Here is a 13,646-nt window from a genome sequence, read left to right as displayed (position 1 = left end):
GCTTAAACGCTAAATGAGTTTAGACGTTTTAATGTCCACATATTCAAGAAATTACAGTGGCTATAGCATTTCTGTCATAAAAAATGGGTAAATATTAAAGATTAAGTGGACATTTAAATTAAACATTGTTTAGTCAGTATTAAACAAGGATTAAATCGCCCATTAAGTGTAAAAACATTCATCAGTTTGTTGGCGCCCTCTTTTCATCATTGGTTATAATGCGTAATGCACGTTAGCTCTATTGTTTATAATATATTATGTATTTTAACAGTTTAGTTCAATAAAACCATATGATTATTTGCTTTTGATACTTTATTTGAACTAATTATTATTGCCTCGTTGCTATTATATATATATTTAGCAAATTTAAAGGCTATTGTTCACTTAAGACTATTTTTATTACTACAAAAAAAATGTATAATTATAAATATCCGATTACTCGATTAATTGTCAGAATAATCGGCCGATTACTCAATTACCAAAATAATTGTTAGTAACAGCACTAGACTCATTCATATCTGTCGCCACTTGGAAACAAACTGTGAAAAGTCCCAATGGTGTTGGATCAATTTGTTTGGAGGATTGTAACTAAGTTTAATTTCCAATATGAAAATTTCCAGGCCATGAACCAGTTCACAAACCTGACTGAATCACAACTCCTACATTGAAATGTACATATCTGTGATATTTTCTTTTGACTTGCAGAGCTTCTTCACCTGAAGTAAGTGATGATAGCAGGAGCTCCGCAAAAAAACGCTGTTAGAATAGTTTGATCGACGTTTAAAAGAAAGAGGGAAGCGGGATTAAAAGTTTCTCGAAAGGCAGCTCTAAAAACAAACATCAAGTGTTCCACATCAAAAGACATTCTATAAATCATTTATCTCATGGCTGTGCTTCCACATTTTTCCCCCCCATCTTTTTTGCCTGCAGCCTCTCAGAGGGCCATGTCAGTGAGTTCAGGCACTGGTTGTCCTCCTTCTAATGTTTGTTTTCTTTTTGTTGTCTTTTCGGCTGCACAGGTGGCTAGTGGGGGTGACGACTCCCACGGGCAGGTGGAGATTTTCTCCCTTAACAGACCCACTCCGCGCTCCGTTAAGAGTTTCTCTTTAGGTTCCCCAGTGCTTTGTCTGGAGTATATCACAGAGCCCAGCACTGATGAAGAACTAGAAACACAATCCTCTGAAGTTCTTTCCAAGATCGGCAACACCATCTGTGTAGGGTTATTGGATGGCAAGTAAGTCTGAGTACATACCTGTATTGGTCTGGAATAATTTGTGTCATTACATTGCTAATTTTATGCATTCAGCCAGAACTAATTTGCTTCTTGTGTGTGTGTTTCTCAAGCATCCTGGTTTATGGAAGTGTGGACACTGCTGCTCAGTGTCTGCTAACATTTTGTAACCCAGAGGGCTGCCCGGTTCTGTGCCTAAAACACTCTGCCAACTTTCTCTTCGCTGGACTGAGTAACGGAAAAGTTGCCGTTTATAACCGAAAAAGTGGAGGTAGAATAACTGCAGTGTAATTTTCAGTGTAAATATAGATAAAAGGGATAGTTAACTCAAAAATTTCACCCTTCTGCCATTACAAAACATGACTTTCTCTTTTCTGTGGGACATAAAAGAAGAAACCGAAAACTGTTTGGTTACCATGTCAAAATACCTTCTTTTGTGTTCCACAGAATAAAGTCAAACAGCTTTGGACATGAGGGAGAGTAAACAATGAGAGAATTTATTTTTTATTCTACAATACTGCATTTTATAAATTCAATTCAATTTTTTATATTTACTTTGGATTTACATTTGCAGGAAACGATATGTGAACTCTTGCATAAATTGGTCATAAAAAAGACAAACACAATCTGTATAAACAAATAACCCAAAAACAGTGATGCATTTGCATGTCATTATTGGGCACACCATGTAAACAGTCACAGGGCAGGGTGGGAAAAAACTGTTTCCTCTGTACAAAATCATCTCATTTCAGCAGTATTCATAGGATGTCTGGTGTGTATCACTCTTTCGTGGTCATGCCAAAGCAATGTCAGTCAGGTTAAGGTCAGGACTGGGCCACATCAGATGGAGTATTTTATTGTTGATTTAGTCCTGGGCTTGGATTCACTGTCCTGTTGAACCGCTCAACTTCTGAATTCAAGTTGGCAAACAGCTGAACTTCCATCCTGCTGCAAAATGACCTGATAAACTTGGGAAGTGATTTTTCTGTCAATGATAGTAAGCTGTCCAGACCCTAAGGCTGCAAAGCCCCATGATGTCCCTCCATCCTAGTTTTTCTGAAGAGCTGCTAACTACTTTCAAACACATTTGGCTTTATCTATCCACAGAATATTTCGCCAGTAGCACTGGCAACATCCAGGTGCACTTTTGCAAAGGTTTTTTTTTTCATATACACCTCCAGGCCTATCTAAATTTTGGGATTTCAGTTTAGCCAAAACACTCTCGTGGGAATTTGGAGCCGTTTTACAATTAGGCAAAGTGGAGGTTAACTGGTATGAATTTGTACAATGTCAATCTGCTTGTGCCCCACTGGAAGTTAAATTTAGAGGTGGACCTTCATGCTCACATTTTTTCTAAAAATCTTTCTTATGAATTTATACAAAAACAGTACTTTGTTAAATGCTTATGTGAAACAGGTTGGGTTAGCTAACTCCAGTTAACAGGTAAAAAACATTAAAGACACAACTTGTGATTTTCGCCATTAGAAGCTGCATTTTCAACACAAACAAAGAAACAAAGGCGCAGTTTGATGACACAGTGATTGTGTGTGGAATCATGGGAGTTGTCTTCATCTCCACAGCCGATGCAATCCAATGGGACTCAGGCAGAAATCATGCTCATGGATGAGCTAATGTATTAAAGATTTATTAACATCACTGTCAGAGAGCGTTATTTCCACTGGGGACACTTTTAGATTCAATTGTTAAATTAATTTCTTATATTGTAGAATGCACGCTCAGGACCGTTGAGAATTCGTGCAATTATTAAAACGAAACCTAAAGTAAAACGCGTACGCGTATTCAAAAGCAATTTTAATACCTCGCATTTAGAGAGCGGTTCCCCAATGCGCGCAAATTAGGCTACATAACATATCTAGGATGTTATTTGTATGTAGGCTATAATAGGTTGTGTAATTGTCTATAACTCTGTAATATGCTTGAAAAATTTGGTCTCTATTTGTAATTTGAATATTGAGAGAGTAGCCTATTCTACTTTAAATATGTCTGCACTCATTGTTTGCACTTAATACAACTAAGAAAAAACTTTGTTGTTTAGCCTGTTTTTTGTTTATACTGTTTTTATTTATACGTTCAATTTGTGAAAAGATCTTCAGCTAGGAGGTCAAAGGTCTGAAGAGACTCGCATGAAAGCATGCAGGAGAGAAGCCAGTCAGTTGAGTTCATGGCAAAACCTTTTACAGCGCTTGAGTGTTGTTGTCTATCACTGCATATGATAATTCATACTCAGAAAGTAAACTTAAAAAATGACATTTATTACAAAAGAAGTTAAAACAATTAAAAATGCACCTGCAGACGGTCATGTATTTGGTTACTGAAAATTTCTTAAAAATGTGTAAAAATCTCGACCTCTCCTTCTTGTGAACTCATGTCTCATCTTGTCTCTTGAATTAAATGTCAGCATTAATGATAATCAAACAAAAGATGAGCCCGTTACTCCCTGCTCTTCACAGAATAGCATTTGTAGCTTTTTATAAGAATTTATGTAGTGTAAATTGTGCCCTACCATAACCTTCACATCTATGCAACCAATAAATAAATTACTACTAGAGCACAAAATTGTTTACAAGATCACATATTTCTTAATTTGATCTAGTCACTTGATTCCACTCTCAAAATGCACCAGATTTTTGCATTTAAATTTAAAATGAACAAAATTTTATTATGGGGGGCATACCCCTTGAACCCCCTGGAGGAACCAATGTGCACCCACTCTCATTGTGTGTGTATGCCAGTTCACCTTACTATTTGCGTGTGGACCACATATGGCACTAAATACATTTCTGCAGTAAAGCATAATGATTAAGGGGGGGGCCTAGGGGAGCCCCTGACCACCTTAATCCACCCCTGGGTGTATGCATGTAATGTATGCAAATGCAGAAAATGGGGTGTTTTGAAAGTTCTGTTATAATTAGGGGTAGCCACTGGAGCTGATTGCTGCCACTCTAATCAGTGCTTATGTTTATACCAGATGCGTTGCGCATGTTTCAGGAGCAACTCCCCACGCTACTTCGATAAAGATACATGTGTACACCTCCTTAGGTTAAATATAGCCAAAATACCACCAAAATCCGTTGCCATGAATTATCACAAGAGAAAAAAAAAGTTTTAGTCGCATAACATCATTAATAGAAACGATGTCATTTGGCAAAAAAAAAATTCTCAGCGCTTATAAAATATTGCAAATCTGTAATGGAAACACGCTTATTCACTGACACTCTTCACTGAATGCTCTTCAATTGGAAAACCCGACTGGACCGTGTATAGTTACTTGCCGGCAACCCGCCAAAATAAAAGCTTTCTAATTTAAGTGATTCAGGAATTAAAATGATGAAAAATCATAAAAAGTAAATATTACCATTTTATTTGTAAGTTAAAATAATTGTATTTTTATTTAATACTCCCTTTTTATTTTAAAACATAGTATTACCACATTTTATTATTTTAAAAAATGTATAAAAATAATAATAAAGTCCAATGATATTATCATTACTGTTATTAATTTTTATTAAAAGAAAATGAGTTATATTTAATGGGTCACACTATGTGTAGTGTGAGGACCAAACCAAATCTCCAGGTCAGTGTTGCCAAGTCTGTGCAGAATTGGACTACTTTCATATTATTTGCCGTGGGTTGTTTTTCCATGTCCGCGGGTTGAAGCGACCCCAGTAACGTAATATTTGGCCCCTGGAATGCTAAATTTACCAGAGGAACCCCACCACAAAATGTGTATTTTACCCCCTGGAATGTGGAATTTTACCAGGGGACCCCTCACGAAACGTGTTTGGGCTGTTTTTGGTCTAGATTTGAGTAACAGTTGGGCGGGTTTTGTTGTGAAAACCTGGCAACCCTGCTCCACTCTTATGAGAACCAGGCTAAAAAAACGTATATGCACCGTGCACCCGTTATAATGCTGCTCTGTGCGTTTGTCACCTGTCTAATAAAACGCATAATATATTAAAGCATTGGTGTTTCCATGTTTTTACAAAATGAAACAGGAAATTGAGGGTGTAGGACGGCACTGGTTGGTGATGCAATGACATGGTCCATTACACTAATGTTAAATTCGTTATTTCTCATTTGGTATAATGTAAGTACATAAGTCAACAAAACATGTAACACTGTTCTAGTGGTTTTTGGATATTGTAATCAAAAAATCTTACATATTGTGCCTTTAAAAGGCATAGGTCATCCAAACATGAAAAATGTGTCATCATTTACTCGCTTCATGTCTTTCCAAATCTGTATGACTTCATTTCTTCAGTAGAAAACAAAAGAAGATACTGAGACAAATGTCTTTTTGTTAATGAAATTGAATTGGGTCATGTTTGTTTAGAACTCCAGGTTAAAGGTTCACATATTTTTTCCTGCAGCTGTATACTCCACAAATGCCTAATTTTTGATATAGCTTTGTGCTTTTGACAATATAGTTTTGACTATTTTTTCATTTAATTCTTTTATAGATACAAGTAATAAGTAAATTCTCTTCAATTTGAATGTATCCTCTTTGAACCTCCTGCCACATTGTCAAAGATGTGTAAATATTACCCATTTCCAGCAGCACCTCTAAATCCATCATGCATTTTGTGGTTACAGAGGGGCTGTGGGATCCAGATTCCTGCAGACATGTGGTTATTGGATGCGCGCCCGTCCTCAAACTCCTCCAAATAGACGAGTGTGTGTGGGCCAGCTGTGCCAACCAGGTCTCTGTGATTGAAGGCTCTTCTCTCAGCACTCAGGTAGAGATTTGGATATCGTTGGATATCAGAGAAATGCGTTGGTGCAATTAAAATGTGTTGAGTGTGATTCCACCACCTTTACAATGAAGATGCATTGCACAACTGCTTTCCTTAAGACCGTATAAGTCAAAAGAGTGAACTGTCACGTCACCTATCAAAGCTTGAGATCTGTTCGGTAACAAACGTTGGTTTAGCAAAGCTTGAAATGATTCTTTTATTTCATAGTTTTACATTTTATTCCTCTGTTAAAACGGCTTCCCGTGCTAGATGCATTATGAGAGAGCATCTTAAGCCACACATAAAAGGTATCCTCCCTGTAGAAGCCCAACAGCATGTTAGGGTGCTAGCCTTTGATCACTTCTGACAGCTGAGCCAACCTCTCTATTTTGCCGCAAGGAGCGCACCCTCCCTCTGCTTTCCTGATGCTTAATATCAGGATTAAATTCAGCTCTGGAAGTTAGAAGTTCTGTTCAACCGGAAGATAAAATATGAATATGCATATGGACATGTCATCCTAATTACATTCGCAGGTCAATAGTTGTTTGCACCTACAGAGAAAGAAGAATTTATTTATGAATTTAATTAATTTTAGAAGAAATACAGTCATGTCTGTGGTGCCACTTATATGTAACAAGGCAACAGTAATATTGTGAAATGTTATTACTATGAGTATATTGGAAAAATATAATATTTTATATGTGTAATATTGTAATTGCCCTTTTGTGTTATTACTGTTGTTTTCTTTTGATTTAAAAAATAACAATTTCCAAAACATTCTTAGTGGGTTTAAGTGGATTATTTAGTCATTTAATCTTTTTTGGTTTACAGTTGACATTCTGGACTGTAATGTAATATGCCCAGCCTTATATGCCCAAGCAGACTTTCATTAGGCAGTATATATTCTGACATCGAATTATACTCACTCTTGAGCACTACAGTCCACAGTGTTGGCCTAAACTTTGATGTTTAGCTTTGATTTTTTTTGTCTCTTTCCCCCTAAATCTACGATTCCTCTTGCTCTTTCTTGTTTTTATGCATTTTCATCATTATTTTGTATCTTTTATGATTCCCAGAGTTTTGAAGTTCATCCAGACCCCATGGTTAGCGTGACCCACATGGTGCGTGCTGGAGGAGGGGTGTGGATGGCGTTTTCAGAGGGATCATCCCTACGTCTGTTTCACACAGAAACATTGGAACACCTCCAAGAGATCAACATTTCAACACCCTCTGCATATTTGAGCCCTGGCAAGTACAACATTTGATTATGGTGCAGGATATAAATTCTGAAGGATAATGACTCTGGCACACAGGTCCAGAAATTGGGCATGAATGTCAGGTGGATCCACAAAAATGCTTGAAATTGAGCAGGAGTTGGTAGCAAAATTAATAAATAAAAAGCAGCGATTACCAGGTTCAAGCACTTAAGGTATTTAAGCATATAAAGAAAAAGACATTACATATTATTTAGAAAGGCTGTACCCATCTATATCAATGATTAAAAAAGCATTTTTGGCAAATCCAGGTAATTCACCATAGAAATCTGATGTCTTTTAACGTTTATGACAAAACTTGATTAACAGGTTTTGTGAAGTTTTGAGTTTTTCTTTAGGATTTATAGGATGTTGGGAATATTTGGACAGGCCCCTTTTCTAAATGACCCCGTTATAGCTTCCCAAAGCGTATTCCAACACTTTTTTGTTGGTAATTATTGGCCTAGAGAGTCCAGAGAATTATACTACAGTCTTTTTTTTCCCAGATTAGGTGAAAAACCTAGGACTAGTTCGCAAAAGTAGGTTTTTTACATCTTCTCGATTTGATTGACAGCAGTTGTTCTAGAGGCAAAGTTTTCTGGAATGAGGAGTGGCCCCCCAGTGGCCGATTTCTTTCAAATTTTCTCAGACCTTTGGGGGCCGTTAGTCAAACAGGCCCTCCAGGTTTCATTCCGATCGGGCTCTGTTAACCCTGTCTAACAGGTGCTCAACTTCGACGGCCAGTGTCAGCCCTGTTTTTTGAGATACACAAATGACTTTGTGGCACTTCGGACCAAGACCGTGCACACAGATTGGACAAATGTTGTGCAGTTATAGCAATTTTATGTTTTTTCCCCACTTATTGCACCACCAAGTGGCCAAGCTCCGCAACTGTTTTTCTGTGACCTCAGATTGAGCTCTTCCATAAGTGTTCTGAGTTGGGATGAGATATGTCATTCTGTTCAGGAGTCATAGGCATTTTACTAACAGTGGCCCTGCCCCATTCGAGCGTTTTCACGCCCCTTTGCGATGGTGAGTCAAAAGTTCAACTTTTTTCTTGTTAACTCTACCTCTACAGAGAATCTTTCGGCACTGGTTTGGTTCCAATCGGGGTGAAAAACTTAGGACTAGTTCGCAAAAGTAGGTTTTTCAAAAAGTGCAAAATACCTGAAAATGTCACCAGGCTCACAATCGAACTGAGGCATGCGTTATGGATTCCAACAACATAAGACACTTGAGCCTGCGAATGATGGTTTAGAAGTTAAGAGTGATTCCATACTTTTTGATCGCTGTAGTGCCCCTGTCAGGCCGATTGGGGTTAGCCTTGGTCACACTGTAGGCAGTGTGAGTACTACCATCCCTCCAAGTTTCAAGTCTATATGACTTACGATTTGGCCTGCACGATTAATTTTACGTAAAGATGGCTGGTCCTTGACCCTTCTAACAATTACAAAAGGGTTTCAGTCCTACGTGCTTGAACTCCTTATAAAATAAATAAAAGAATTGACATTTAATCATATTTTCTTCATAGGTCAAAAAACTGTGTGTGTAACCAGCCTGCTTATCTGCCAAGGGCTGCTATGGGTGGGCACAGCTCAGGGCATTATTGTCACCCTGCCAGTGCCCAGACTAGAAGGCATTCCCAAAATAACAGGTGAGCCACAATTTTAACAAACATAGCATTGCATCTAAGCCTTCTTTTTGTTACCAAATAAAAACTGTTCACCTTTCCCTTTAGGAAAAGGGATGACGTCACTAAATGCTCACAATGGCCCTGTTGAATTCTTGGTTGCCGCCTCCAGCATTTTATCCCAAGATTTTCTAAAGCGGGATTCTACCATGGAGGGTGCGGATTCAAGCAGTGGAGGTGAAGATAAGGAGGTGACAAATTCCTCTCAGGAGTCCCTCCAGCAGGCGGATGGCTCTCCGCGGGTAGAAGCCAAAGCTAAAGGAGTGCTATTGCAGTACCACCTCCGTTCTACCTCTCAGCTCCCAGGAAAGCTGCTGACGGCCCGGCCCGAAGAATCATCCGACCCGACTCACAGCTCTCTGGCGCACACCCTAGAGGACGGTTCCATCTATGAGCTAAGCGATGACCCCGAGGTTTGGGTCAGAGGGCCTGGGCCGTCATCTAAGGAAGCGGCACGTAGGGAGAAAGTGACTTCAGCTGCCATTATATCCGGTGGAAAAGGGTTCCGTCAGCTCGCTAAATCCTCCCTCTCCTCTGACTCCAATGAGAACACGCTCATGGTCTGGCAGCTGCCCATTACAGTTTGAGGCAGTAGTGAATTTTCCTTTCTTTGGCTTTCATCAGGAGTTTTGCAGCGATTGAGGACTGTTGGATCATTGAAGGACAAACAGACTGTAAGCCTATATGGCTTATGAGGATTATTTATTCCACTTTTCCTCCAGAAGGGTTTGAAGGAATATTCCAGGTTCAGTAAATGTTAAGCTGCGGCAGCATTTGTGGCATAATGTTGATTTGCACGAAAAAATGTCCTTCTTTAAAAAACAAGGTTACAGTGAGACCCTTACAATGGAAGTGAAACGGGCCAATCTGTAAATAATTTAAAATACTATTTCAACAGCACAGCCGCAGGATGTAAAGTAATATGCGTGTTATCACAATTTTAGTGTGAAAAAGTAAAACAATGCAGCGTCATAAACTAGGGTTGGGCCGACAGACGATTCCATTGTCTATCACCAATGGCTGACAGACATCACTAATGCAAATCCATGCATTTCGCTCTACAAATGCATTTCGCTCTAATAGCATGAAAAAGGACAATGTTCTCCCAGTTGAATCTACAGTATATCCCATTAATAACTCCCTGGAATGCATGACGAATCTCCTCAAATCCTTACGTCTCTTTCACCGGTAAATACAATTTATTATCTGTCAAAATGACGAATTCACTTTGAAATAGTATCACACAATGCTTAAATTAATGAACATTTTTGATTAAGGCAATGTATGTTACTACATAATACAGATATATATTCCTACAATTATATTTCACTCGTCCGTTATTGCTATAGAAAGAATTGTGCTTTTAGGGTCAATCATAGTCTGTTAAAAGTACCTTGTTTATGCTTTTACAACTATAGTATAGAAGTTATACCCATAATTCATGCAAAGCATAATGAGGCATGGGAATAAGATGGATAACGTGTTCAGAAAGGAAATGACGTGTACTACGGAACCCCTAAAGAGAATAAATAGGAGATGGGAGGAAAAAATATATTTCAATACTTTCTTTCGCAATTATATCGTTGGGTAATTATACTGTAGACTATATAAATTGCAGGCGTAAGGGAGATTCTTTTAATATGAGGGTCAATTAAATCGCTTTTGAATGAATGTTTGCTTTTTACTTTCACTTTCGAGATTTGTGATCACACATACTCAGTATTTACCACACGTTTTACAAGATTAGATGTTTGTCAGTGATGTTCAAGATCTGCAAACCATCCTTCATTGTCCTATCAGTCATTTCTCATTACTCTGTTTATGTGGTAGGTGAACTTTTTTGTACTATAATGTAACAGGCTACCGCTAGCAAGCGGCTAACCATGTCCCTTTAGTCGTAGAACGCAACGCATTATTCATTTTTCGTGCCTTCTGAATACAGATTCACACTTCTAGCACGCCCCTAAAGGTCCTTGCACACTGAGTCAGAAATTTTTGTACATTTTTTTTTTTTTATATTTGTCAAAATTCAGCACACACAGAACCTCAAGGTGTCAAAACACCAAGCAAAATGTTTGCTAGATGCAAAAACGCAGAAAATTGAAACCAATGCAGATTTTTTTTATGACAGACAAAAGGTCATTGCACACTGAGTCTGGAATTTTCGTATGCATTTTTCGTAGTTTTTTTTTTTTTTTTTTTTGTAATCCCAATTTTTTTTATGACAGACGGAAGTTTTGGAGACAGTGTGTAAACGTGATTGACACAACATGAGGTCGTATTTATTTTAACGTGAAAATTTCGGATGCAGATTTTGTACTCAGTGTGCAAGGACCTTAACTCCATACCCCCCAATGTCATTGTGATGTTTTACTGTATACAATATCGTCTAATGTCAGTTTGATAGCCATTGCCCAACCCTACCATAAACCTGACAACCCCTAAAAATGTCTTTATTTTTGATTCTTTAAAAAGCTTTATAGCTCAGTTAATACACATTTTAACAGAATTAAGCTTAATAATTCTGCTTTTAAATCCTAAATTGGCCCCATTCACTTGCATTGTAAATGCCTCAGTGTAACCACCGGGTTTTTTTTTAAGAAAAGGTGGGACAAGTTAAAATAATTGTTTTACTATTTTGGTGGTAATACCCATAATGTCACAAATGCTTTAAAGTAAGCCAGAATATTCCTTTGTGTTGATAAACAGCCGCGCCATTCAATATTCGTCTGTCGTAATAATAGCATGTGCTCCATATATAATGCACAACAACTGAATATTAAACAATCTCACCTTTTCAAATTCCACTAAATGACTGATACCACCAAATTATTGCATTTGATTACATCCCATGTGCATGCGAGGAATCAGGGTAAGTAGTGTTGTTGTTTTTTTTCCAGATGTAATACAAAAAGTAATCCTTACTACAGTATGTATTTGAGTATTGGCTGTGACCCAGTTCTTTCTTGTTTAAATGATAAAAGATATTTTTTTATGCAGCACCACCAAAGCGGTGTGCACGGAAACGTAAGGTAGCTGAATATTCAGAGTCAGTCTATTTAAATGTTTTAATGTTATTTTAGTGTGAAATGTGATAGGGAGAAGCAAAGTCTTCTGGTGTAGGTACTTGTGTGTGATGGTTCTCGTTGTTCGCAGTGTCACTTTGTTAAAAAAATTAAATCATATTTACAATGATTGACGTTTCTGCAATTTTTCCATTACTACTTCATTTCATTTAAAATCATTTACACTGACTCAACATTAAATGGTTTTGAAATGGCATTGTGTGTGAAGACCTCCTGTAAATTAACACTGCAGAGTAATATTTTATGTTGAATCTCAGCATATTTCCAGCCTTTTATCTCTGGGCAGCCACTGCCAGCTCTCACAGTAAACATATCAGCAAACGCAGTATGGCGCAGCTCAGGCAGCGGTTAATATATGCACGTTGTGACACCAGTGCTACGTGAAGAGGATGCCAAATCACGTCTCTGACAGACGCCGAGTAAAACTGACCTGTCAGGATTCAAAGGAGCTGTCTAACAGTCACTCATTGTTCTGGTAGTAGATATTTTTGCTCATTTCATCTAATAATTTTATGCTATTCCAGTTGTGCCATTCAGCCACTGACATGATGCATTTAATTAATTCTCAAATGCATCACACTAGGCTGTTAGTGAACATAACAGCTATTGTTTGCAGAAGAGAAACTTTGGTTTACTTTGAGGATGGTGTTTTTAGCGGTGACAGTAAGTTTCTTTTGTGTTGTGATTGGAAAGGAGCCTCATTTACTGTAGTTTAAGGAGCTGTTAACTATGCTTACATCAAAGGCTTTTAATTAGAGATGTTTGATTGCTTTGTGTCTTGTGGGAAATCAAGAGTCTCATTATCGCAAATTGAAGGACTTGATCAAGATAATGACCCTCCTTTGTAAAACTTAAATAGAAGTACAATGTTCACACCTCTGTGACTATAGAGGATGTGCAAATAACTGTACTTATAATACAATGTGTGTTGATTTTAGATGCTTTGTAAAAAAGGAAGATACTGTATAAAAAAATATAAAGTATATTTGCAAGAATATTGCAACCTATTTACAATTATAACTTTTCATTTAGTGATATAATGGTGATCTATAAACCTGAACTAAACGTTACATGGTGTACATAACTAATAAAAATGTTTGTTTTTTTGACCCACAAAAATATTTTAGAATTTTAAATGGAAGGCGTATTGTAATTCATGGTTTGTACTTTTTTTTTTTTTATCCACCTTATTTTTGTCGTAAAAGTGGGCGTGGCCATTTGTAAATGTTATGGGTCTGGTTTCTATCTGCGTCCAACTATTTTTAGCTGTTCAAAACAGCTCATTTTGCTGCTTGATATTGCAAACTGTTGTGTCCTACCATATTATTTTAATGTATTATCGTAATTATGAACACACTGGTTTGTAGTGCAAACAGTTTTACCGTTTGCATGTTTTTATCCTTCTCCTAATTTCCTTACAGCGCCTAATGAACCGGAAGTCTCACCCATACTTTCGCGTTGAAGAATAAGTAGCATTTTTACACTACAATCAGCTATATATTTTTACAGCGTGGGTTGTGCTTAATTGCTTTTCATTATTCTCATCAGTGCAAATATGACAAAGAAAAGAAACTGCACAGAGAGATGAAAAATTAACGCCGATTCTCTAGAAAAAACATCTGACCTGATCCT

The 13,646-nt window shown here is 37.5% G+C and overlaps 1 protein-coding gene across 7 annotated transcripts in view; it reads left to right on the top strand.

Annotated features, from left to right (window-relative positions):
* Positions 1 to 12,123, top strand: part of arhgef10lb (Rho guanine nucleotide exchange factor (GEF) 10-like b) — a 61,707-nt gene extending 49,584 nt beyond the window's left edge. For all 7 annotated transcript variants that reach the window (XM_051095819.1, XM_051095818.1, XM_051095817.1 and 4 more), the window contains 6 exons: positions 1,020 to 1,234; positions 1,345 to 1,502; positions 5,846 to 5,988; positions 7,062 to 7,233; positions 8,770 to 8,892; positions 8,977 to 12,123. In XM_051095819.1, coding sequence (XP_050951776.1) covers positions 1,020 to 1,234; positions 1,345 to 1,502; positions 5,846 to 5,988; positions 7,062 to 7,233; positions 8,770 to 8,892; positions 8,977 to 9,515 — 1,350 coding nt within the window. In that variant the 3' untranslated portion in view covers positions 9,516 to 12,123. The remainder of the gene's footprint in view (positions 1 to 1,019; positions 1,235 to 1,344; positions 1,503 to 5,845; positions 5,989 to 7,061; positions 7,234 to 8,769; positions 8,893 to 8,976) is intronic.
* Positions 12,124 to 13,646: the final 1,523 nt, after the last annotated feature.

The sequence above is a fragment of the Labeo rohita genome, chromosome 23 (assembly GCF_022985175.1).
Source record: "Labeo rohita strain BAU-BD-2019 chromosome 23, IGBB_LRoh.1.0, whole genome shotgun sequence".
In the NCBI taxonomy this organism is placed as follows: Eukaryota; Metazoa; Chordata; class Actinopteri; order Cypriniformes; family Cyprinidae; genus Labeo; species Labeo rohita.
This window is presented reverse-complemented; position numbering and strand designations above follow the sequence as displayed.